Raw genomic sequence first — 27,227 nt, forward strand, 5'->3', positions numbered from 1 at the left:
TCCAAAATGGGCAACCTCACACTTGACAGGGTTGAACTCCATCTGCCACTCCTCAGCCCAGCTCTGCATCATATCTAAGTCCCTTTGCAGCCGACAACAGCCCTCCTCATTATCCACAACTCCACCAATATTCGTATCATCTGCAAATTTACTGACCCACCCTTCGACTCCCACTTCCAAGTCATTAATAAAAATTACAAACAGCAGAGGATCCAGAACTGATCCCTGCGGAACTCCGCTTGTAACTGGGCTCCAGGCTGAATATTTACCATCTACCGCCACTCTCTGACTTCAACCGGCTAGCCAGTTCTCTATCCAACTGGCCAAATTTCCCATACCTCCTGACTTTCCGCATAAGCCTACCTTATCAAATGCCTTACACTACATCCATGTACACTACATCATTTGCTCTACCCTCATCCACCTGCTTGGTCACCTCCTCAAAGAATTCAATAAGACTTCTAAGGCAAGACCTACCCCTTACAAATCCGTGCTGGCTGTTCCTAATCAAGCAGTGTCTTTCCAGACACTCATAAATCCTACCCCTCAGTACCCTTTCCATTACTTTGCCTACCACCAAAGTAAGACTAACTGGTCTGTAATTCCCGGGGTTATCCCTATTCCCTTTTTTGAACAGGGGCACAACATTCACCACTCTCCAGTCTCCTGGTACAACCCCTGTTGACAGTGAAGACGAAAAGCTCATTGCCAACGGCTCTGCAATTTCCTCTCTTGCTTCCCACATAATCCTAGGATATATCCCTTCAGGCCCGGGGGACTTGTCTATCCTCAAGCTTTTCAAGGGTTCTAGGGATTTTGGCAGAATTGATCTCTATCCTTTCATTGATTTTGTTATGCTGCCTGTTCAATATATAATATAAAAATTGGGGCAGGCTGAAGTTATTGTCTTTTGGTCCCTGTCAAACACACAATTCCCTTGCCACCAACTCTGCCTATTTCTCTGACCTGTGCCTGGTATTTATTTGTTATAAGAACAGACTTGCTGAATTCCTCCAGCACTGACAGCAATAGAGGGGAGAGAAACAGGATGCTTGGCCATGAAGTGTCTTGTTAGATTCAGAACATTTGACTGTTTCTCCTCTCACAAACGCTGACAGACCTGCTGAGTTTTTCCAATACTTTTTTAAAAGTTCAGGCCTCCAGCATTCACATTTGTTTTTATTTGAGTGTTTTTGTTACCTTGCCATACTATTTGAGCTGAATCTCCTAAGTACATATCATAAGCTATGATTTTTGCAATAGCCAATCTCCAACCCAGTCTCAGATCATGTGTTGTTGAAACCGACATCCTATGCCTTTTTTACTTTTTGTTATCTCCAAAGTTGACCATTCCAAAGCCGCTGATCTATGATCTTCCATTAATTTGAGTTCATCCAAAAAAATGAATTGCACATCCTAATTTGATATTAGTCCTGTCCATCCACAACCTCTTTAGCCTCACTAGGCCAGAACCTACTTTTAGAACCCCCTCCCCATCTTCAAATCCTTGTATCGCAGTGCCTTTTCAAATCTGTACAACCTGGTCCACTCCTATAGTCCTTTGGAGATCTCTGTGCTCCTCCAATTCTTATCTTGAAAATCCCAGATTTTAGTTGCTCCACCATTTATAAGAGGCTATATAAATGCAAGTTGTTGTATCGAGGCAATGAATTCAGAAGTGAAATCAGGAAGTGCATTCACGCAAGCATTGGTTGATCTAACTCCTCGCCGCTCCCTATTTTTGTAATTCTCTCCAACCCACAACCTTCCACTAATCCTGGCCATGAATGCATTCTTCATTTTTGTTTTTGGTTCACCATTGGTGGCAATGCCTTTAGTTATCTGGACCACAAACTCTGGAACACCCACATTATAACTCACTGCCTCTGGACCTCACTTTCTTCCCATTAAAACCTACCTCTCCGATCAGGTAACCAAAACATGGTGATATATCTCCTTAATGTTACCCTTGTGATTCTGTAAATCTTGCTTCTATGAAGCATTGGGCTGTTTTGATATGGTAAGTGTTCTTTTAAATTGTTGCTATTTAACTCGATATAGTTAATGATTATTATTGGGGATCACTTACATTCCAATAAATAATCTGACTGGAACAGTGATTATAGGTTTAGGAAGTGCATGCTGTCAGTATGTGTAACTCTAAATGCTGATAAGTGTTTGAAGATCAGTTCTAATTCTATTCTTCACCAACTAAGGTTTTGGAATATAATACACCCTAGTGTAAAGATAGCAAAAATAAATGTGAAGGCTAGAATTTAATAAATTTCCAAACTGAAATGTATAAACTGGTGGCCACAGTGAAAAGGAACTGAAAGTGAGGAGGGTGTGTGTCGGGTATAAGCAGGTAGGGAAAGAATTAAATTTTGTGAAATGAGAGGTTCAGCTGAACATGGCTCGGATCAGATGAGAGCTTGTGGTTGACGGTGGGATTACAGGCATGTAGGACTTGAATCTACACCTCATCATTCAGAGGTAGAGACACTACCACTGCCCAATTAAAGCCCTACACCCTGGTATTGGAATTGATAACTAACTATAACAAAACAATCTCATTGTATCACATGACTACCAGATAATAGATGAATTATATAGACTTTGCCCCTACCCTGCCCCACCCCCACACCATTTTGATGAAAAGCCTTCAGTCTGAAATGTTATCTCGTTTTTTTTCTTAGATGTTAACTTGCTGAAGGTCTTGAGCAATTTCAGTTTTTACTTTTTTTAAATCTGCAGTATTTTGCTTTTATGTTTGTGCTAATTCACTGCCAATTTTTCTTCCAGGAATGTGCATCTTGAATTCCTGCTTTCCTGTCTAATTGAAGTTCTTATGTAATCTGTTGTTTACCTTTTTGGTTTCTGTTTCCCTTCTTATATTTCATCGGGCATAATCTAACAAATTTTAACAGCTAAACCTCTTTCCTCAGCATCGTTCTTTCTCCAGCTCTGACTTACTTTTGAGATGCCTACTGAAAGTTTGGTTTTCACAATTCCGATCCACCAACAATTACAGCCATGTGGCTCAGTGGTTAACAGTGCAGCCTCAGAGTACAGGGTCCGTCGAATGACTGTTTGTGTGGAGTTTGTACACGCTCCCGGTGTACGGGTGCTCCGGTTTCCTCCCAGTCGTAATGATGGGCAGAATAGGTGGATTGGCCATGCTAAATTGTCACATAGTGTTTAGGATGTGCAGACTAGATACATTAGCCATGGGAAATGTAGGGTTATAGGGATAGGATGTGTGGGTGGGTCTGGGTAGGATGCTGTTCGGAGGGTTGGTGTGGATCTGCTGAGCCAAGTGGTCTATTTCCACACTGTAAGGATTCTATGATTTTATCTCAAATATTCTGACACCTTCCAGCTGCCACATCCCGAGATCTACATTGAGTGTCTTGTGCCCCTTTTAATCTTCTTTCCTCCCAAAGCAGTCTGTGTCTGCATAACATTTAATCCTTTGCTGTCCTTGTTTCTTTTCAGAAACTTTTAATTCCCTTTCTTTTCAGATGTGAAGGATCATCAGCTGTAACACCTTTTTCAAGACCACTGTTCACTTTTCCTTTTAACCTTTTATATTATACTATAACTCCAGCTCTCCTTCCAATCTAATTTCCTGCTCTGTTTTCACAATCCCCTCTCACCTCCCCCTCTTTTGATCCCAAAGATCCTCATCTGTCATTCACCAAGACCATAGTTGATCTAATTCTGGCCTCAGCTCCACATTTCCAACTGCTGAATGTAATCTTTTGGTTCCTTTGTTTATCATAAATCCATCTAACTCCATTAAAAATATTCAGTGACGTATCTCCACTGCTCCATGGGGCAAGAGAATTTCACAGCCTAACAACCTCAGTACAAGAGCAGTTCTCCCCCTCTCCAGTTTGAAAGGAAGCGTTGTTTATTTTTTAAAATTTGTGTTTCTAGTCTCTCCCGCAATGGAAAAAAATTGCCTTGGCATTGACACTGTTGGTTTCCCATAGGACATATTTCGTACTGCAGTAAGATTACCTGAAAGATAAACAGGAAATTGCTGGAGAAACTCAGCAGGTCTAGCCGCATCTATGGGAAGAAAGCAGAGTTAATGTTTTGAGTCAGGTGACTCCTCATCAGAATTGGTAATATTTCTTCAAATTCTTCTCAACGTCAATGGATAAAGCCCCAACCTGTCCAGACTTTCCCAATAAGCTAATCTCTTCATCCCAGGAATCTGTCATGTGAATCTTCCCTGGACTGCCTCCATTGCTCTAATAGCAACCAAAACTTTATGCAGTGCTTCAAATGTTTTTGCAGTGGCACTTGTCTTAAACCTCCAGTGAACTGTGGAATTTACTGTGAATTATGTAAAGTAGGCCATAACCGAAGATTTCACATTTCGTTCCCTTTTAAATTAAATGATAGCATTCCATTTTCCTTCCTAATCACTAGCTGTACGTTATATACCAGGACACTCCGATCCCTCTGTACTGCAGAGTTTCAATTTCCCCTCACTCACTCTGACCTCTTCCCTCACTGAAGCATATAGCACCGTTTATTCTCTGAGGTCTAACCCTAACAATGTCAGCAAATCTATTCGAAAGGAGATGCTTCCCTGGTGATTCAGCAAGCATGAGGCATGTGCAGTTCTTGGCTTTTAAAGAGACACTTTTTGGTCTTGTCTAATATTTCCTTTTTTTGCTAATTGTACTGTGCATGCAAACAGTGGGGCATTGAGAAAATTTTCAAATGTGTTAGCTAATGCTGAATTCTGCCAAATACTGTATATTCCTGGTACCTCACATGGAAGTGATAGCATTTCTAATAACTAAGAGTCTACACTAGTGAAGTATAGCTTCAACTGTGTTTCTCTAAAATTGTGGTATATTATGTGTTTCTAGCATGAGTGTATACACTGGTGTCAATTAAGACACAGTTGCTAAGTCTCTAAATCCAAAGATCGGGGATTCAAGGTCCATGCTAGACTTAGCTGACTAATGTAAACCACTACTCTGTTGGCTGAAGAGTGCTTTGGGACATCTTGAGGTTGTGAAAGGTGCTGCATAAATATACATTTTCCTTTTTTGTTGTTCCCGATGTCCAGTGGCTACTTTTTTAATGGTCGCTTCATACACCGTGAAATTTTCTACAATTTATTTACCTCCAAATGATTCAAAATAACAGCAAAGCATGAGAAAGAATAGAATTGTATTAAATTTCATTATGAAATAGTGTAGTTATCATTTTTTTTATCAAGTATTTTACTGTGCAATTAACAAGACATTTTAAAGTCTACTGTCAATGAAATGTGTTTAGCTTTGATAGTGTTAAGGTAGCACATGACAAAACAGGTACACATTCTTATTTTTGCAGTGGCACTTGTCTTAAACCGCAAGTGAACTGTGGAATTTACTGTGAATTATGTAAAGTAGGCCATAACCAAAACAATCTGAATTTAATCTTCAAGTTTCTTCCAAAAGATGACTATTTCCTTCTACGCGCTGTGTGCAGTATTCAGTCAAAGTAGATTGAAAGATAGAGAATGTACTCTTTTTATCTCCCTATTATGTATGTGTCACAACAGTAAATCTCCTGTTTTTGTTGTTTTGCATTGCATCAGAAACCATATGTACTTGAGTAAAAGACCACCTCATGTCAAGGTCGGCCCCCTACGTTTGTCCAAAAAATGTGAAATTTTCCATCTATCTCATGTAAAAGTTGACCCCATTTCAGCTTTGCTCGTGTTTCACAGCACAGTAAAAATTTTACTCCTACCTTCGTGCAGGGTTCGATTGGATGTGCAGCTGTTGACAGTTTCTCACGGCTACAATGATCAATGACACTATATGAGAGTCCAATGTCTGATACGTTTTATTTCTGATTTTAAAAAAAGGTTTAGTTTGAAAAATTAAAACAACAGTAGATGAGAAAAAATGGAGGGAAATGGAAACACTTGGCGTGAAAGTTTAAGACTCATCCGGTCAGAGCCAGGTGACAAGCTCCCTGTGTGTACAACACTTCATTTAGAGATCAATTGGGCTTCTGCTAATGATGCAATATTTTGGATTATTGCATGAATTTCAGACCCTCAAAAGTAGTATGCATGTAATAGTTGACTACATAAATTTAACCTTAAAAAATTGTCAAAATAATTCTAACTTTACGTGAGTATATATGATAGGTTAATTCATAAAAGAAGTAAGTTGTGCCTTGGAATTCACACTATTGCGCTGCTTGAAGGTAGATCTGTTTTGACAAAGTGCTAACTAAATTCTTGAGCTGTTTGAGTTCAGTCATTTTTATGATCAGAGCCTAAGCAATGTATCAGTTGAAAGTTCACCTCCGATGCTGTCAATGTTTTTCAACTGTTACAAAAATCACTGGGGGGGTGCAGATTTTGAACGTAAGAATGGATCTATTACAACAGTGTTGATGATAAATTGGCTGTAAAATGACCCAGTAATTTACACCTCAAGCCATGTGATGCTGTTCCCACACATTGTTAATGTGCCATGTTTTACAAGATAGCAACTGGGGAAGATCCATGTAGGAAGTAGTATGATATTATGACAGTAAAAATATTGAGTTAATTTTAAATTACTTCACATTTCAAAAATTCACCTTACATTTTCAAACCATGTAACTTTCCAGTTTGTGAGGCTTGATGTAGTGACTTGTATCAAACCATATCTGATTTTCGGAGGTGGGGAATTTATTGACATTTTACTATTTCCCTTCAACACAGTTTTCTGTGATGAGGGCAAAGCGAAACTACTTACTTTGCACTTTTCACAATGGAAAGCTCAGTAAAACGTTTCGCAAAGTTTATTTGTATTTGAACAATCTTGTTTGTACGCTGATTATTCCTAAAGTACAGAAGTAAGACTTCCTTTTTGTAGGTATTTATGATGCATTCATGTTTTGATTCAAATTAAGTAATACCTTTTCTTTAATTCACCAGTTAATTGACTCACTGCAGAATGCACTACTTGGCACTTGGAGTTTTAGTGCTAAACAGTCTCCTGCTTAATGTCGTCACGACTCCGTTGGAAGAACTGGAAAATGGAGGCAACCACTGGGTAGTACTTGTTGCAGGATCTAGTGGCTGGTACAACTACAGGCATCAGGTACTGTGCAGAATAGAATAGTTTGTGTGCATGTATGTATGACTCCACTAGGAATTAGTAGTTCATGATTTTGCACTGCCTTAAATTTAATCAATTTCCTTTCTCTTTGCTGTATATTTTATGATGTTGAAGTTTTTAAAATAACTATGCCTAAGCATTTTTAAGCAAGGTTGCATTATTTATAACAGCAAATTCATTTTGCCTTGCCTCCTTAGCAACTGGGGACTAAATGACAACAGCCTGTATTCCTTTTTTTGTAGTACCTTTTCATCTAACGTAATTGTTAATGTCGTTGTTAGCTAATCAAACACGAGATGTTGCAGTGAATGAGTTTGGGGCAATTATTTTAGATAATTGGCCTTTTGTTGCTGTTTTTGACCATCCTGACATCCAAGTACCTGAATGTTCTTTATTGTGCTTGAAAGGTTTCTAGTGTTAATGTCCTATCAGCTCCAGAGATATATAAAATAATCTCTGAATAGGCACATTAGAAAATATATATAACCAGTCTTTTGAAGTGAATTTCCTCCAGCTATAGTCTATTGAAATTTAAATGAAATCTTAAAGTCCCATTGTTCCTGATAATCGCACCTTTTACAATTTGATTGGAGGAGCTCTGTCTCAAAGATTCTGTCACTTCTGTGTATGGGGGGAGGGGGGGATGATTTTCACCCGACTGGTTGCCCCCCAGTTGAATTCTCCCTATGTTTTTTCTCGCTGATTTGCCCATATGTATTTTAAACACTGCCACCTGCATTACATTTTTAGTGTGGAATGCCAAATAATTTCAGTGCCATTTTTAAAAATGTTTTTGCTCGAGTTGATAGTGACAGTGTTCTATTAATTGTCCTAGAATGTGAACAATCCAAGAAAGGTGGGAACCCTATTTTGTAAGTTAAATGCAGAGTTTTCTTTTGAGGGGAGGTCATGTTGGAAGTGTGAATGGAATCTGCTGTACAGTTTTGTAGCACTGTAATACATGTCCTGGCATAGCTTCACTTGTGGAGTGCTAGATTATTACTGACTAACTCTCATGAATATAGGGACTCTCTGATTCAAATATACAATGTGGAAGCAGGCTATTTGGCCCATGTCCACAGCATCCCACCCAGAGCCAGTGCTCCTACCCTATCTCTGTAACTCTGCACATTCCATGGCTAATCCACCTAGCCGGCATGTCCCTGGATACTATGGGCAATTTAGCATGGCCAATCCACCTAACATGCACTTCTTTAGACTGTGGGAGGAAACTGGAGCACCCGGAGGAAACCCACACAGACACTGGGAGAATGTCCACACGGGCAGTCCCCCTGAGGGTGTAATCAAATTTGGTCCCTGCTGCAGTGTGGCACAGTGCTAACCCCTGAGCCGCTGTGCCACCTGTACCAATAAGATACATTTGTTTACTTAAGTATTTGCAAAAGGGAATTTTGAGTTTTCGGAAGGACTTAATACTGCACGCATTTTATATTCAAGGCACTTTAACCAGGATAAATTTACATTTGGTCTAATTGAGATTTGTTGTAATAATAGGCTGACATATGCCATGCCTACCAGATTGTACACCAGCATGGAATACCCGATGAGCGGATTATTGTCATGATGTATGATGACTTGGCCCTGAATGAGGAGTAAGTACATTTTATGAAAACTGTTGTAAGAAGCTTTATTTGTAAATGCACAGGAACTGAATAGGTTGTGTTGTTTATCTTGTCTCAGGAATCCTACGCAAGGTATCATCATTAATCATCCCAAAGGAAAAGATGTGTACAAAGGAGTAGTCAAGGATTACGTGGCAGAGGTAACCCTTCAATTGGAGTAGAATCATAGAATCCGTGCAGTGTGAAGCTGTATGCTAGATATTTAAGTAAAATGCATCGGGACAGGCCATTTTCAAAAACAAAGTGAGTAATTAAAGAGCCCTTACAGTTGTTTTCGCTCAGTCAGAGCTTGTGGCCCCAGACTGTTGGTTTGCAATCTTATTGAATGTTGTGACCCACATTCTGGGCTGTCTTGCTCTAATAACGGTGGTGTTTTAAACTTTTAAACCCACATCATGCATGATCCCGTGTGATGAGAAAAGCCATAATAAAAGTCACCTTGGTCCTACCAGACCATAGGCCTGTTCTCTCATTAGACAAGAGAGAGAACTGGTGGTGGTTTAACCCAAGGGTCACCACACTTCAGGCGAAGGGAAGAGGTTGAGAAGGCGAATCTTTATGATAAACTCAGCTTGTGCTGCAACTGAACCCACGCTGTTGGCATCCCTCTGGCAACTGAGCAAAACGACCCTCCATCAAGCTGTTATATTTAAGGGATATCGTAATTGCCCTATCTTCTGAACGGTCAGTGCAATTGTTTGTGAATATACATAAATAATTGATTGAAATATTATTTCACTATTTCATAACATGGCCCTCGATCTTTGCAAGTGCTGAGTTGAACATGTTGTTGGAATTCAGTAAACATTCTATCACATGAAAGACTTGCCTTGTGAAACTTGGTGCAGTACATCAGTCCACTAATGTTCTGTCTCAACAGCTACCCTGAATCCCCATTTTGTTTTGGTCAGCATAAAATATTTGTGATTATTTCACATATCATTCGGCCTTTTTCTTTTGGTTTCCTATCTTGTTTCATTGGCGGCACTTACGCCTCGTTGAGTTAAAATATTGTGGATTAAAGCCCCATGCCAAAATCAAGCACATTCATCTCCGTTAATACCTCCGTGCAAAATTGAAAGAGTGCTATGCTATTGAGAGTGCCATCTTTCAGCTAAGGTGTCAAAGCAAAGTGATCTCTGCTCCCACAGGTACTTGTGGAAAAAGTATCTGAGCCAAAGGGTCTCCATCGACCAACACCTCTGGCCTTTTACTTTATTGTTCCTTGTGGAGACTTCCTTTGGCAGCTTTGATTCCAAAATTTAAATTCAGATCCCCAAATAAGATCTAATTGTATAAGTGGCGTGGCTACTAGTGCAGTTCAGACCCTGGGAATTCTGCAATGAGTAACTTACTTTGCAACTTTCCAAATTTTGTCCACTATCAACAAGGCACAAGTTCAGAGTGTGATGGAACACTGCCACTGGTCTGGGTGGGTTAGCACTAACTTGAGAAGCTCAACAGCATCCTGGACAAAACAACCTGCTTGATTGGCTCCCATCACTGCCTTGGAAATTCACTGCTTTAATCATTAGCCCACTGCGCACAATATACAAGATGTGCTGTAGCGGTTTGTTAAAACTCTCTTGTGAGCACTTTCTAAAACCCACGATTTCTACCAATGAGAAGGACAAGTGCAACAACTTAAGGGAACACCACCTACTTCACACACCCTTTCTAGGATTCCTTGAATATCCTTGAACTAACTCCCTGGCAGCACTGAGTGTAGCTACACCAGATGCACTACAGTGGATCCCATGCTCACCATGCTGATGTTGCTCATCCCCAAAGAAAACAATAATAGCACTCCCTCAAAAGTACGTGTGTGACTGAGCTGTATCTAGGTCATGCCGAGGTCTTTTAAAGGTGGAATATGAATATAAGTTCTGTTGTTACTTACACCTCATTTCATACATGCTGCTATCTTCTATATGTATTTCTGGTATGTAGAATGTGACCCCAGAAATCTTTTTGGCTGTTCTAAGAGGAGATGAAGATGCTGTAAAGGGGAAAGGTTCTGGCAAAGTTTTAAAAAGGTAAAATGACAGTACTTCAATTGGTTTATTGTTGTGGATTTTTTTTGTGGGTAATTTGATAATCCTACTAGGCTGAAGTAACCAATGAAAATACATACTTCCAACAGAGGTCTTTTATCAATTAAAACTAAACATGAGTGATTTTCTGTAATTGTATGTAACTGTGGAACATATAGAGAGGGGTTAGGAAGCATTTCTACACAGAAAGGATCTTCGATATTTGGAACTGTCTTCCACAAGTGGGGTGGGACGTTGGGTCAGTTGTTAATTTTAAGTAGAAATTTTTTGTTAAGCAAAGGTATTAAGGGATGTGGGCCAAAGGTAGATGTATGGACTTAGGCAACAGGTAAGCCATGATTTCATTGAATGATGGAACAGGCTCAAAGGGTTGTATCACCTACCCCTGTTCCTTTTGTTAGTGTATATCTCAGAATGTTTAACTTCTGTTTTCATCTAACCTGCATTGTGATGTGAAGCATTCTCTTTCTGGATGTCACTCACAGCAAGACCTGTATTTGTAGCTGAATGTTAATTTAAGATTTGTAAATGAGCTTCTGCAAACTTCTGATAAATTTAAATGTTATATCTACTTTTAATATTAAAATGGCAGCCACATGGATTTTGTATGTGTTCTTTGTTATTCATTCACTGGATGAGGATATTGCTGGCTAGGAGAGCATTTATTGCTTGTCCCAGAGGGCTGTGAGGAGTCAACCACATTGTTGTGGGTCTGGAGTCACATGTAAGTGGAGGTAAAGATGGCAGTTTCCTTCCCTAAAGGATGTTAGTGAACCAGATTGATTTTTTTTCCAAAAATCACCAGAGGATTCATGGTCATCATTTGATTCTTTAATTCCAGATTTCTATTGATTTCACATTCTGCCATGGTATGATTTGAACCCAGGTCACCAGAACATTATCTGGGTCTCTAGAGGGATTGTCTAGTGATAAAGCTAATAGGCCATCGCCTTCCCTATTTGTGATATCAAATGTACCAGAAATCAGCTGTTTAAAAATACATCCACTTTGATAGCCACAGTGAAGGTGAAATTCTAATTTTAACTGGAGACAGTACTGGCTAATTGTGAATAAATTGCTTATGTACATCTTGTCTGTTTTCTGTCATCAATGAAATTAGTGAAAGGAAGAATGAGGTAATTGGTTGGCCAATTTATTGCCGTTGTGCCCATCTTGCACACCAATACCTCATTTATTTCTTTATATACACCCTAATATATTTTAGGGTATGAAAGAAGAATAAATTGTTGTATAATGTTCTGTACTTTAAAAAATGTGATTGATATGTTAAAAAAGAAAAGCAATTTAATAGATGACAGTGAGACAGTATGCTGAATTCCCCTGAGTTTAAGAATGTAGGAAATAGGAACAGGATTAGGCTGTTTGGCCTCTCAACTCCGCTCCCCCATTCAGTAGGATCATGACTGATCTGATATACCTCTGACCATCTCCCTACCCTTTCCCTGTAAGCCCTGATTCCCTTACTGATGAAAAATCTATCTCTGCCCTAAATATAAACGAGGATTCTACCCCCACAGGTCTCTTTGGCAAGGAGTGCCAGTGAAGAAATTCCTTCTCATTGAAGTCTTAAATTGGCGCCCCTTTATTCAGAGACTATACCTGCTGGTCCTGGAATCTTCCCATGAGAGGAAATATCCTCTTTGTATTTACCCTGTCAAGCCCATTTAGAACCTTATGCTTAATGAGATCAACTCTCATTCTTCTAAATTTCAATGAATAGAGTCCCAACCTGTTTAGCCTTTGCTCATAACAAAGTTGCTCTATACCAGGTATCATCCTAGTGAACCTTTGCTGAGCTACCTCCAAAGAACTGATTCTTTTTCTTAAATGGACCAAAACTGCTCACAGCACTCCTAGATGTGGTTTCACCAGTACCTTGTACAGTTGCAGTAAGATTTCCCTACTGTTCTACCTCGTTCCCCCTTAAAAATCAGGGCCAACATTCCATTAGCATCCCCGATTACCTGCTGCAGCTGTGTGCTAGCTTTGTGTTTCTTGCACAAGCATCTCCAAGTTCCTTTGTGTTGGGTTTTCTGTAGTTTTTCTCCAGTTAAACAATACTCTGTTCTTTTGTTCTTTCTTCTAAATTGAACAACTTCATGTTTTCCTACATAGTACTCCCTTTGTGAACCTCTTGCCCATTCGCTTCTGCCCATATCGGAATCTTTCTATAAACTGTTTGTATCCTTCTTGCAACTTGCCTTGTTACCAACTTTTGTCAGTAAATGAGACTACAATACATTTGCTTCCCACTTCTGTGTCATTTATATAGATTGCCAGGACCGCAAATGTTTACACTGATCCGTGTGGAACCCTGCTGGTTACAGGTTACCAATCTGAAAAAGAACTCATTATCCCCACTTGCTGTTTCTTGCCCATGAGCTAATTCCCCGTCCGTGACACAATGCTACCTGCAACACCATGGGCTCTTGTCTTATAACTTAACGTTTTGTGAGGTATCTTGTTGAATGCCTTCTGGGAATCCAAATGCAACACCTCTGCCAGTCCCCCTCTATTCACTCTGATTGAGACTTCCTCTCAAAATTCTAATAACTTAGTCACCCATGATTTCCCCTTCATGAAGCCATGCTGATTCTCCTTGATTAGATTGGAATTACCCAAATGTGGTGCTTTTGCTTACGTTAATAATTGATTCCAACGTTTTTCCAATAGTTGGATTTTTGGCTTGTGTTTTCCTTTTCTTCATTTTCCAAACCCTATACCATATTGTACTTGCACAGAAATTTATGCTATTGACTATTTATTTATTCCTGCTAAATGTCAGATTTGTAGGTTTCTTGTTCTGGAAGCAATTTATTTGACACCATGTAAATCATTCAGTTTGCTGAATTTGTAAGTTACTTGAATGTTATTTTACACATATGATGCAATTGTTTTTCCAAACATCTACTTCCAGATATTAGGTCTTTATTTTTAAAATTTCTACAAATTGCAAAACTTGCAAAGCAGCTGAGCAGATGATAAAATCATTTTCCATTTTAAGTGTTATCTTGTTCCTTAGCTTCGAATCACTTATAACTGTGTACATAATTCCACTCTATCTGATCAATGACTTGAATTTTCTTTTTAAACTTTTGCCAGTGGCCCCAAGGATCATGTCTTTGTTTATTTTGCTGATCATGGAGCTGATGGGATATTGGCATTTCCTAATAGTGATGTGAGTAATTTCTTTGATAAGCACTTGCAATTGAGTAGTTGGATAGATGTCTGTTGTTAGAGGCTTCTTACGCCATCTTCAGTATCTAAGCTTCTACAGTTGTTGAATTGCAAGAATTTATTTCACATTTGAATACAATAAGTGGTTTATAGGCCATACTGATCTTTTAGATCAAAACTATGTATCTCCCTCTGACAGGATCACAATGCTGTTTAATAGTAGATTGTACAGGTAGCATTAGAGGTGACCATTGCTGCTGCTTAGGTTATTCTCATGCTTGTATCTGTGTGAATTCACTCTGCCTTCCTCCTTACTTGTGTGAACAAAGCAAGTTAATCATCTGTGTTAATGCATATTTGACATAAAGTAATTGCTTTCACACAATTTCATGCCTTTTTTTTTGCAGAAGTTAACCTGTCAGTTCAATATTCCACCTTTACAACCTTTTACATTTATAGTTTGTTGGTAGCTTTTATTTTAAATGATAATATCATTAAAAGACAACACTTGATGCTCCTTGATATTAGTGAATGAAAGGAGTTGGCTGCAATTGTTCAGAAGGGTGATAACTCGTCATCCATTTGAGTCATGCTGTTATAATGATGAAGCAGAGTGGTAGCAGAGAATGAAAGAAAACTAAGCAAATGTGCCATTTGATCCCATACCATGTGAGACATCCTTCCCCATGTGTACTAAGATTTACTGTTAACAATTAACCTATTGAGATACAGGATGGCCCATAACAGAAACTCCTATCAATGAATAGACCATGCTCGAATTTGGAGACAGCTACCATCAACTACTATAAGTTGCAAAAATTATCCACTTGTGACATAATGGAGATCTGTTTACTTCCATAGTACTTGTCAGCTCTGCAGATAATTAAATTGTCTTTATTTTCTGGGACATATTTGTCTCAGAAGACCATAAGGTATAGGAACAGAATTAGGTCATTTTGGCCCCATCAATCTGCTCCACCAATGGCTGAGCTGTTTCTCAATCCCATTTTTCTGCCTTCTCCCTGTAACCCTTGATCCCACAAGTTTCACCACCCTCTGGCTGCAGATATTCCTTCCCTAAAGTGTAATCCCATCATTCGGAGGCTGTACCCTCCGGTCCTAGTCTCTCCTACAAGTGGAAACATCTTCTCCGTGTCCACTCTATTCAGGCCTCTCAGTATTCTGTAAGTTTCAGTGAGATACTGCCATTCTTCTAAACTCCATTGAACACAGACCCAGAGCACACAGCGGCTCCTCATACGATAAGCTCTTCATCCCCAGGATCATTCTTGTAAACCTTCTCTGGACTTGAGGCCAGCACATCGTTCCTTAGATATGGGCCCCAAAACTACTCTCAGTATGCCAAATACAGTATGATTAGAGCCTTTTACACCTTCAGTACTACAGTCCCGCTCTTGTATCCTAGCTGTCTTGAAATTAATACTAACATTGCAGTTGCCTTTCTAACTGCCAAGTGAACCTGCATGTTAACCTTAAGAGAATCTTGAACCAGGACTCCTCACTCCCTTTGTGCTTCTGTTTTCTGAAACCATTTGCCATTTAGAAAATAGTGTATGCCTCTATTCCTCCTACCAAGGAACATAACCTCTCATTTTCCTACTTTGTATTCTGTCTGCCACTTCTTTGCTCAGACTCCTAGCTTGTCCGAATCCCTCTGCAGCCTCCCTGTATCCTCAACACTGTCTGTCTCTCAACCTATCTTGGTGTCATCTGCAAATTTAGCAACAACGCCCGCAGTTCCTTAGTCTAGATCATTATTACAGAATGTGAATAGTTGCAGTCCCAACGCTGACCCCTGAGGAACTTCACTAGTCACTGTCTGCTATCAGCAAATGCAAATAGATCACGTCCACTGGCTCTCCTTTGTCTAACTTGCTTGTTACCTCCTCAAAGAATTTAATGGTTATCTTATAATTCCCTCGATCCGTTTCTATGTACTGTTTCGATCACATCCTCCTTTTGACGTGTAACAATTTTTTAAAAAGCCCTTAATGATTCCCTGTGAATTGAAACTGATTTGCTAGTTTACTTAATTGCCTCACCGACATGGTGAAAGATGAAGCTGGCTGTGTTAGGTTATCTAATCCTTAAAATGTTTTTCCTACCTTCAAAGTAAATGATCATATGCTGTAATATAAGTCTGAAAAGTTTTGTGTTTTAACTGTTTTTGAATCTGTTTAATTCTTGACTTCTACAAAATTGCTGATTGAAGCTTTGTTTTTTTTTGTTTTCTTTTTAGCTTCAAGTTGATGATCTGCAAAGAACCATTAGACATATGCACAAACATGAGAAATATGCTAAGGTATTGTAGAACTTTTCAGCTATAACAGAATGTGAAAAAAGGGCCTGGTTAGTGGGACCCGATAGAATTCAGGTTAGAAGTCTGTTTTACCAAGATTTAAGAGGAACTGTGGGTATCACTGTAAGGTGAACTTGAGACCTTGCTCAGAATGTGCCTCTTAAACCAAGACTAAACACTGTGTGTGTGTATTGTGTGGGGGGTGGGGGTGGAGCAGAGAAATTATACCAGCCTATCTTTTTAAGGAAAATATTCAGAACTTAGTTGTAGCCAATTAAAATCACCAAGAATTGTATGTGATGTTTACACTTAGAGATGTAGAATAAATTATATGTGTTTGTGAGATTAGCATCTGTTTTATTTTAGCAAATTTTGAGAAGTTTTGTAGCTCAGGTTGAAGTTTTGGATGTACGTTTGCTCGCTGAGCTGGAAGGTTCATTTCCAGACATTTTGTTACCCTACTAGGCAACATCATCAGTGGGCCTCAGGTGAAGCAATACTGAAAATTCCTGCTTTATATTTATGTTTGTTTGGGTTTCTTTGGGTTGGTGATGTCATTTCCTGTGGTGAAATCACTTCCTGTTCCTTTTCTCAGGGGGTAGTAGATGGGGTCTAGAGTTCCGGTTGGAATGCCATGCTTCTAGGAATTCTCGTGTGTGTCTTTGTTTGGCTTGTCCTAGGATGGATGTGTTGTCCCAGTCAAAGTGGTGTCCTTTCCTATCTGTATGGAAGGATACTAGTGATAGAGGGTCATGTCTTTTTGTGACTAGTTGGTGTTCATGTATCCTGGTGGCTAGTTTTCTGTCTGTTTGTCCATTTTGTAAATGACATTAGTCTTGCTCGTTGGGTCTTTCAATTTCATTAGCTGCTGTTTTAGTGTATTGGTGGCTTTGTGGGCTACCATGATGCCAAGGGGTCTGAGTAGTCTGGCAGTCATTTCTGAGATGTCTTTGATGTAGGGCAGAGTGGTTAGGGTGTCTGGACGTGTTTTGTCTGTTTGTTTGGGTTTGTTGCTGAGAAATCGGCAGACCGTGTTCATTGGGTACCCATTCATTTTGAATATACAGTATAGGTGATTTTCCTCTACTCTGCGCAGTTCCTCTGTGCTGCAGTGTGTGTTGGCTCTTTGAAATAATGTTCTGATGCTAATCCAGAGATGTCCTGGGTACTCAGGTTCAAATCCTATTATTGGCAGATAGTGACATTTGAATTCAGTAAACATCTGGAACTAAGAGTTTAATGAAACAATTGTCAAGAAAAGCCCAACTGATTCACTGATGTCCTTTAGGGAAGAAAACTGCCAGCCTTACCTGGTCTGGCCTACGTGTGACTCCAGATCTGCAGCTATGTTGACTCTTAACTGCCCTCTGGGCAATAACTGCTGACCTTGCCAGTGACACCCACATCCTATGAATGCATAAAAAGAAAAGTGCTTTCTTTTTCTTGACCAGCGCTTCAATTTCTCTAGTCATCCAGAATTCCCTTGTCCTTCGCAGTAGCAAGCACATAGACCCTGGATTCTCATTACTTTTAAATCCGGTCTATCCTTTTCTATAATTATTTTAAAACTGGCCCAAAAGTGCTCCACCACTGACTACTTTGTCACTTGCCCTGCCTTATTTCCCAAGCTTTGGTCCTTCTCTATTAGGTGCATCCAAATATTGACTCAAAGTTTTCTTGTGTCCATTTAACAGATTCCTTGCCATTCAAGCCCTTATGGTAGTCCCAATCTATGCTTGGGAAGTTAAATTCCCATACTATGATAAACCTATTATTCTTGCAGATAACTGAGATCTCCTTACGTATTTGCTTTTCAATTTCCCACTGACAGGTGGGAGGGGCCTTTAATACAATCCCAACAATGTGATCATCCCTTTCTTATTTCTTAGTTCCACCCATAACACTTCACTGGACATACTCCCACGAATATCCTCCCTAAGTACAGCTGCAATGTTATCTCTAACCAAAAATGCCTCTTGCCCCTCCCCTCTTGCCCCTCCACTTACCTCTTTCTCTCTCCCCCCCCCCCCCCCCCCCCCCCATTCTATCTTTCCTATGGCATCTGTACCCTGGAACATTCAGCTGTCAATCTTGCCCCTCCCTGAGCTACATTTCTGTAATTGCTACGATATGCTAGTTCCATGTTCTCATTGAAATAAATATAGTTTAATTTATCAGTCCTACTTCATTCTCTGCCTTGACTATTTAACTTGCTGCTCTTCTCTACAGTACCAGCCTCAGACTTATTTCTTTTCTTACTAACACTTCCCCCCCAACTCCCCCCAAAAAAAATTGTTTCAAGCTTCCCAAGTAACTCTAGCAAATCTGCCAGCCAGAATATTGGTCCCCTTCCAATTCAAGTGCAACTCGCCCTTCTTATACTGTCCACTTCTACCCCAGAAGAGATCCCAATGATCTAAAAAATGTGAATCCTTGCCTCCTGCATCAGCTTCTCAGCCATGCATTCACCTGGTCTATCATCCTATTCCTAATCTTACTAATCCATGACACAAGGAGTAATCCAGATGGTACTACCTTCGAGGACCTACTTTTTAATTTCTTGCCTAATTTCCAATATTCTGTCTGCAGAACCTTATCCCATTCTCTTCCTACATCATTGGTACTATGACCTCCTGCTGGTCTCTCTCCCCTTTTGAGAATATTCTGCACACTCCAAGATATCCTTGACCCTGGCACCTGGAAGGCAACATACCATTCTGATGTCTCAATGTCAGACATTGAAATAATCTGTGCATCTGACTAGAGGGTCCTCAATGACAATCGATCGCTTGCAATCTGGCATACTCCCCAGTGCAGTAGAGCCAGTCTTAGTGCGAAGAGCCAGGTTTCAGGTACCATGTTCCCCTGAGAGGCCATCACTGACCAAAACAGCATACTTGTTTGAAATGGGGGTAGTCACAGGACACTTCTGCACTTCCTGCCTACCTTTCCTCGCAGTAACCCATCTATCTGACACCATTCATCACTCTCCATAGGTCCTGTAAATTCCTCGTTTGCCTCTGACTGCTGTTCCAACCGATCCATGCAATCCATTAGGATTCACATCCAACACACTTCCTGTAGACATAATCTCCAGGGACATTGAAATTCTCCCTGATCTTCCAGCGAAAGCACATCACTCTACTGAAAGCCATCTCTACCCTAAACAATCTACAGACCCAGAATATACCCAAAAACAAACAGAACACCGTTTATTTTTCCTCAAAAACATAGTGTTGATACAGTCTTACTGCTCAAAAACACTCCTAGGATTTCTGTAGCTTTGCCTGTTTTGGGGTTGTGCAGACGACACCAAAACTGGAAGAAGTGAGGTTTGTTGAGCAAGAGAAGATCTGTGTGAGTTTGCAGTCTCCAATAGGATGTCCTTACGCAATGCATAACCTAAGAAACTAGATGTGAATATCATGGTATTATGGAACCCAACAGACATATCTAACCATTATATGCAAACACTTCATTCAGAGGCACATTGTCACTCAGACATTTTATTAGGCCATTAGTTCAAACGGAGGAAGAAGGGAGGTTAGCCATGCATGACATTGTCTACATTTGGTATAAACAAATGCCTTCACACCACCTTTTCTGCACACACATTTTAGTATTCTGGATCTGTGCCAAAAGATGGAGTCAAATAAGTTCTGAGTTTAGGCTACTATATATTTAAAACAGAATGCCTTTGGTCTTGCAACTTTATTTGTTTGCTGGACTGCATCTTTTCTTGTTGAGCTCTCTTTCCTAAAGAGGGATCAAACTAATTAATTAAAATGGTGAAATGAATTTCTGTTTTGCTGAAGCATATGTATGGTATACATTTATTCCAGCAGATGAGGATCTTTTAATCGAAAACTAGGTTTATGGTATTTGAGAAGTAGCACGTGTTTCCTGCAGGTACAACAGACTCTACAAATTTTACTCCGGCAACTTTATCTCTGGCTAGATCAGTACACGTAGAGAAGATGCAAAAGCAAAACAGAATCAAAGAAAATGGTATTGAACAAAGTTAAGCAGTAGACTTTGAAACATCTGGGTTTTTCTTTCCTTGAGATTGTATTGAACTGTGAAGACCTTAATGGTTGTGTACAGTAACTTATCGGTTTTGCTAGTGTATTGACTGACTGGTTTTTAAGAATGTAGTGTTCTAGTAAATCAAATCGTTTCCAATCACTCAGCTGTGTGGTGAACAATCTGTGACCAACCAAATCTTGTGAATTCCGAATTGGTTGAACTTTTACTGTAACAGCCTATTGTCCAGATTATGCAAATAGCCTGAATTTGATTTGAAATGTCTTGCAAAAATGCAGTACAAATGTATATGAATTGCTGTGACGCTACACAGCTTATTTTTGGCAGTTAATCATTTCCTAAATGGTTTCATCTGTGACTTGAAATGAATATGTAATTTGGACTGCTGTTGACTGTTATTCTGTGGTTGTGATTATCTTCCACATCTACTGCCTAAACCTTCATTTTATGTTCATTCTTAATTCAACAAAGGCAGAGGTTTTGATGCCTTTCTATATTCCAAAGTTTTCAAAAAATGTATTGCTTGAAGTTGAATTCATTATTTTTGTGTTTATGTGCATTTTAGATTTTAAGCCCTTTTTGGATCAAAAACGGTAGAGGAAAACAAAATTCTCACACAGAAATTAGAACAATCTGGAAAGTTGGTCTGCCAGTGGTGCCAGAAAATAGAGTCAAGGATGCAGGCATCTGAATATTGAAAAATCATATGTTTGCGTTGAAGTTAAAGACATGAGTTTAGTTTGTAGACTGTGTTTTTAAGTGTCTCAGGGGAGAAATAACAGCTGGACAACAGTAATGCCCCGTGAACACACATAAATTTGCCAAAACGAAACCAGTTGCAGCTGCATCTGCCTGGGCCTGAGCAAAAAGCCTTGGTGTGAAGATAATAATGTCTCTTCTCTAAGGGTTAGCTATTTTTCTGGATGTTACTGGGATGAAAGGAATAGTGTGATTTTTGTTTTTAATATCTTTCTGATATCTGTAATTGAATCTTTTATGTTTGTGTTGATAAATCTTTTACTTGTGTCAAAAGTACACTAGCCACCTCTTATAAATGTGTTTAGAAATTGACCTCCTACGGTCATTTTAAAAAAATATGTAAAGTTGGTATCTAACAGGCCAGGGTTTATTTGGGAATATGGTATGTCCATTATTAACATCAGCTGGGGTCACGACAAGCAAGTTTTGAGATTTTGTATGCCAAGTTGAAAATCTCATAACACCAGGTTATAGTCTAACTGGTTTATTTGGAAGCATTAGCTTTCAGAGTGCTGCTCCTTCATCAGGTGGTTGTGGAGAATAAGATTGTAAAACTATGTCTCATAATCTTATTCTCCACAACCACCTGATGAAGAAAGCTAGTGCTTCCAAATAAACTGTTGGAGTATAACCTGGTGTTGTGTGATTTTTAACTTTGTACACCCCAGTCCAACACCAATGTCTCCAAATTGTGTATGCTAAGGTTCAGGTTTGGTGACCCATTATACCTCTTTTGCAGATGGTGTTTTACATTGAAGCTTGTGAATCTGGATCGATGATGTTAGACCTGCCAAGGAACATTAATGGTATGAAAATTCATAGGTTAACGTTTTATCTTGTGTGGAAACCATAAAGCTCAATACTAGAATGGTCCAAAAAATGGTTTTTGTTGTAAATGTCAAATCATATATTTTCTAAAGTGAATGTTACCTTTTTATATTTTGGCATTCCAACCTTTTCCCCAATGGCTTTCTAAAGGCTAATTAATATAATCAGTTTAAGTGTGTTACTCACTGAATATCCTTCTGCCTTCCTTGCTTCCCATAAATGAGCCAGAGCCTCTCTATCTCTGCATATGATGCTCAAAGCAACCTGGGGATTCAGGTGAATAAATCTTTAAAATATCACAAACAAATGCAGAAAATAATTAAGACCAATAGAATACTGTCCTTTAAATCTACAGAACATGTCTCCTATTCTGCAGGTATACAAAGCCCTAGTTAAATCCCACTTGGAGTACTGTGAGAAGATCTGGACACTATATATCGGGAAGATATATTGACCTTGGAAAGAGGAAAATATGGGTTTACGAGAATGATACTTAGACTTCAGGGGTTAAGTTCCTGAGCAGAGATTATACAAATCAGGCCTGTTTACTCTAGAACTTAGAAGGTTCTGGGGTGATCAGATCAAAGTATCCATGATATTAACAGGAAAAGACAGAATAGATAAAATATTTCCACTGGTTGGGGATTCTAGAATTTGGAGCATGATATGACAATCAGAGTCAGATGATTCAGGAGAGATGCAAAGGAGAGTAAAGTGCAGTACAAATGATGGTACAGATATAAAAGTTATTCCTGCTGTATATTCCCAGGAGTACACTGCCCAGCCTTCCAAAATCTTCAGTGCTTCCTTTTTATCAATCCACCTGAACACCTTCCTGATTGCCCAGCTCCCCTTCCCCTGCCTCAATCTGCATTAGTCATTTGGGCCACAGCTAGGAGCCAATCCCAGCAGGATCTGGGAGCATCTATGGAGAGAGGAACAGAGTTAATGTTTCGAGTACAGTAAGGTTCAACTTTGAATCTTGAAACCCTGATGAAGAGTCATATTGGATCAAAATGTTAACTCGACTCCTGTCCCCAAAGATGGCAGCCAGACCTGATGAGTTATTCCAGCACTCTCTTATGATTCCTTATTTTTTTCACTCCAGTCCTTTGCCATTTACCTTCCTAATTGCCTGAATGGGTTTGCCTGTTTCTCAAATAACATTTACAAGTTTCACAACTTTTAAAAATGATGCTGCTTTATTTTTACTGCTAAAGCGAATAACTCCCCATGATGCTTTTGCCCATCTCCCTTCCTAGTGTTTTATACATTAAATGGTACTGTATAAATGCAAGTTATTTTTGTTTCTACTCTTCATGTACCCACGGTGACTTTAGTAGATTTTAGCAATAATCTAATTGTCTTTTAAGCAGCACAGTCCCATCTTTGGAAGTTTTGTTTATCTTTTGCTATTTAAGTAGGAAATACATGACTTTTCTAGCATTTTCCTTCAGTATTTGAACTGTTCACCTTTTACCCACAAATCACTATTTCCTCCTTTTCCCCCCCCCCTCACTATTTTTTTCCATTAAACTCTACCATTCTGATTTCAGTATTTGCCACTACTGCTGCCAATGAACAGGAATCATCATATGCCTGTTACTATGATGATGAAAGACAGACCTACTTGGGTGATGTGTACAGTGTCATGTGGATGGAAGACTCTGACCAGGTTTGTAGCAATACATCAAAATGGCAATGTTAATCACACAGGTTGCAGAGTAAGTTATTTCTATACGTTCACAACTCTCTCTCCTTCCAAAGTGGTTACCTATGAACTAGAATTGGTATAAATATTGGTCCAATATAAGTCGGTCACTACCCAAAACTCCCTGGCAAAATGATCTCCTTGTGTTTGGAAATACATTGGTGTCCTGCTATAAAGGAAAAGTCAAACTTGATGGACAGTGAACATATTCAGGTAACCAAATTCTGTGTCACAATACACAATATAAATAATGGAATAATAATATTTCAGGAGTTTCCCATTTTGGAAGGAAGAATGAGACAACATAAAATAAGGGGTACAATTCAAAAGGCAGTGCAGGAGCAGAAGAATCTGAGTGTATATGTATATAAAGCTTTAGAAGTGGCAGATCAGATGGAGAAAGCGGTTAAAAGGAATATAGTATCTTAGGATTGATTAATAAGGTCATAGAGTTCATGAGGCAGGAGTTTTGCTGAACCCATTCATGACTGCAGGCACGAGAACCTTCACTTCTGAAGAAAGATGGGTGAAGTTTGGACCGTTTTCTTAGGAGAGGAAAAGGCTGAGGTATGAGGAACTTCTCAAAATCATGAGGGGGCTTGATAAGGATAGGGAGAAACTATTCCTGTTTAACAATGCACAAAAGAATCAAGAGAAGGTACAGATTTTAAAGTGATTTTGAAACAAACACATGCAGTGGGAGAGAGAACATTTTCATACAGCAAGTCAGGAATGCACTGCCTAAACATGTGGTGGAGGCAGGTTCAATTCAGGCATTCAAGAGGGCAATTGAAAATGATCTTGAAGATGAACAATGAACAGGGTTAGAGATAACATTCTGTCTAAGCTGCACAGCCGCGCTGAGTATCCCCCAAGGTTCTGCACATGCCAGTTAGAGCTCCTGCTCATTAACTTCACGTTTCAAAAGTCCGTGGTGCTCATGAACCTCAGAGGTCAGTGCACAAGAACAAAAGAAAAGGGTGTATTGGTTACAGGAGGAAGACAGAAGATTGGCGTGAAGTCATATAAAAATATTTTTTTTTTACCTGCTTCACCGGGCAAAATAAGTGACAGCCATTTGCTGTTTCACTTCTCAGGTTATTGCCTGATGAACCAGAATTACCCTACCTGATTTAAAGTTTTAACAAAGTTTACTGTCATTTATTATTAACTGGTGCATTCTTTTGGTAATGCCCCTATCATTCAGAGTCCAGTTGCCGACCAATCAACATCTCTGCTTTTACAGTATAAATGTTGGTTTCCTTTATTAATTCTTGCCAATTGTCCTGATGAGTGCAAAGCTAACAGCTTCTCCAAAATATTTTCTTTTTTTTTAAGCAATGCTCAAATTCTATGTGACCACATGATTAAGTAACATGATGCAAAAGAAAGCATTTTGGATTTTATTAAATTGCTCTAACTCAAAATTGAAAAACATCAAGAAAGTATAATTGAGAAATGCTGATGTAGCACTTTCATTTATGACTTGGGTTATTTATGCTGTAAATGTAGAAATTTGCCATTTTTTTTTCTGGAGGACAAAGTTGATAACACATCACATGCCTTTGATATATTTGAAACCCAGCTGGCTGCTGTGTATTAATATGTGGAAATAATTTTGTGATATTGAAGAAATCTATTTCCATTCCTATTCTTTATAGGAGGACCTTAGAAAAGAATCGCTACACAAACAATTCAAAATTGTAAAGAAGCGGACCAATACCAGTCATGTACAAGAGTATGGAAATCTGGTAGGAATTTGAATTTTTCATTCCCTATAATAACATTATTTCATAACTTTTAGGAGGAGGAGCCTGGACTATGTTGCACAAGGGGGATGTAAATTGGAACAGGTTTGATCATATGACCCCTTGAACCTGCCTCCTCATTCAGTAAGATCAAATTGAACTTCTCTATCGATCCCACTTCCACTCTGATTTCTCTTGGCACTGAAAGATCTGCTGATCTTTAACTTCTATATGCTGGAGCATTTGAGTGCCCAAAAGCATCTGGGGTAGAGGATCCAAGATCACACATGTTTGAGTGGAAAAATGCTTCCTTCTCTCAGTTTTAAATGCCTGAATATTCCTTCCCTATTTTTGGCATGTAAGGCCAAATGTGATTCCACAAATGTGACTTGGGAGAAACTACCCCACATATTTTTTTTTCTCCCTGTGGGGAGAATGTTAACAGAAACTATCTCTGGGTGGGCTGTGTGAAATGCTTGCTTTGGTGCACTGCCTTACCTTGTTAGCTTCTAGTTTAAACAGAAATTCTTTCTATGTTGTTACGTATTTCTGGTTAGCTTTCTCTCATTCTAATTTTTGCCATTAATTAGATATTTTGGCCATCTTTTGCTTTTTTAAAAAATATTCTGTCCAATCTGCTGACCTGCTATCTGTTTTTGCATCTGATTTAACTTGCTTTAAGTTGGATAGCTTGTTTAAAATTTCTAGTTAACTACAGATAGTGGATCTGTACCTTGGAATGTTTATTACTTCGTTGGAATCTGTTTATTCTGTGTATACTCAGATAAGTCCTCTTAAATGTTGCATCAATATTACCCTAATTAGCCAGTTCACTCTTTCGTGCCCTCATGTTTGCCTTTCTAAAATTTTTAACAAAAGTCTTGAACCCACCCCTCAAACTGAATAAAACCATTCAATCATCAGGTCGTTGCCACCTACCGAAGCCTTCACTGTGGGATCGTTAATTAATCCTATGCACAACTTCAGGTCTGGTGTAGCCTGCTCTCTCGTTGGCTCCAGTACATGATATTCTAGACGCTATCTTAAAAACATTCTATGAACTTCTCATCCAGACAACCTTTGCCTTTCTGACTGTTCCAGTCAATATGTAGATGAAAATTTCCCATCATTATCGATGTGCTGTTTTGACAAGTTGCAATTATTTCTTCCTTTGTCTCATCCTACTGTATGGTTACAGTTAAGGGACCTATACACCATTCCCACAAGTGACTACTTCCCTTCATTCAATACTTATTTCTACCAAAACCGCTTCCACATCTTTGGTTTTCTGAACTGATGCTTTCCCTCTCTAGTGTGTGAACTCCATCCTTAGCTAACCGAGTCACCCCTCCACTATTTCCTACTTTCCTGTCACTCCTAAATGTCCTGTAACCTTTATGGTTCAAGAGCCAAACCATGTCTTGCTCTCCTGCTAACATCAGTAACGAGGGGTCACAATTTCAAGATTTTCAGCAAGAGAGTTATGAATGAGATGAGGAGAAACGTCTTTACTCAGTTGTTAGGATTTGGAATGCACTGCCTGGGAGAGTGGTGGAAGTGGATTTCATAGGAGGTTGTAAAAGAGAGCTGGATGTCTATTTGGAAGTGATGACGTTAGAGGGTTACAGAGAGAGGCTGGAGTGTGGGACTCGCTGAGTAGCTCTTTCAGGAGATGATTCAGACATGATGGGTTGAATGGCCTCCTTTTTGTGCTACAAAGTTCTAGAACATAGACCAACACAGCACAGAACAGGCCCTTCGGCCCACGATGTTGTGCCGAACATTTGTC

General features: G+C 39.3%; 1 protein-coding gene across 3 annotated transcripts in view; it reads left to right on the forward strand.

The window, feature by feature from the left end:
- The window catches only part of lgmn (legumain), a 49,588-nt gene that overhangs the window by 11,521 nt on the left and 10,840 nt on the right, over nt 1-27,227 (forward strand). For all 3 annotated transcript variants that reach the window (XM_072568321.1, XM_072568322.1, XM_072568323.1), the window contains exons 2-10: nt 6,950-7,115; nt 8,649-8,746; nt 8,835-8,916; nt 10,727-10,812; nt 13,954-14,029; nt 16,289-16,351; nt 21,891-21,957; nt 23,536-23,654; nt 25,352-25,441. In XM_072568321.1, the coding sequence (XP_072424422.1) occupies nt 6,969-7,115; nt 8,649-8,746; nt 8,835-8,916; nt 10,727-10,812; nt 13,954-14,029; nt 16,289-16,351; nt 21,891-21,957; nt 23,536-23,654; nt 25,352-25,441 (828 nt within the window). In that variant the 5' untranslated portion in view covers nt 6,950-6,968. The remainder of the gene's footprint in view (nt 1-6,949; nt 7,116-8,648; nt 8,747-8,834; nt 8,917-10,726; nt 10,813-13,953; nt 14,030-16,288; nt 16,352-21,890; nt 21,958-23,535; nt 23,655-25,351; nt 25,442-27,227) is intronic.

Source organism: Chiloscyllium punctatum, chromosome 4, assembly GCF_047496795.1.
Source record: "Chiloscyllium punctatum isolate Juve2018m chromosome 4, sChiPun1.3, whole genome shotgun sequence".
NCBI classification, from domain to species: domain Eukaryota; kingdom Metazoa; phylum Chordata; class Chondrichthyes; order Orectolobiformes; family Hemiscylliidae; genus Chiloscyllium; species Chiloscyllium punctatum.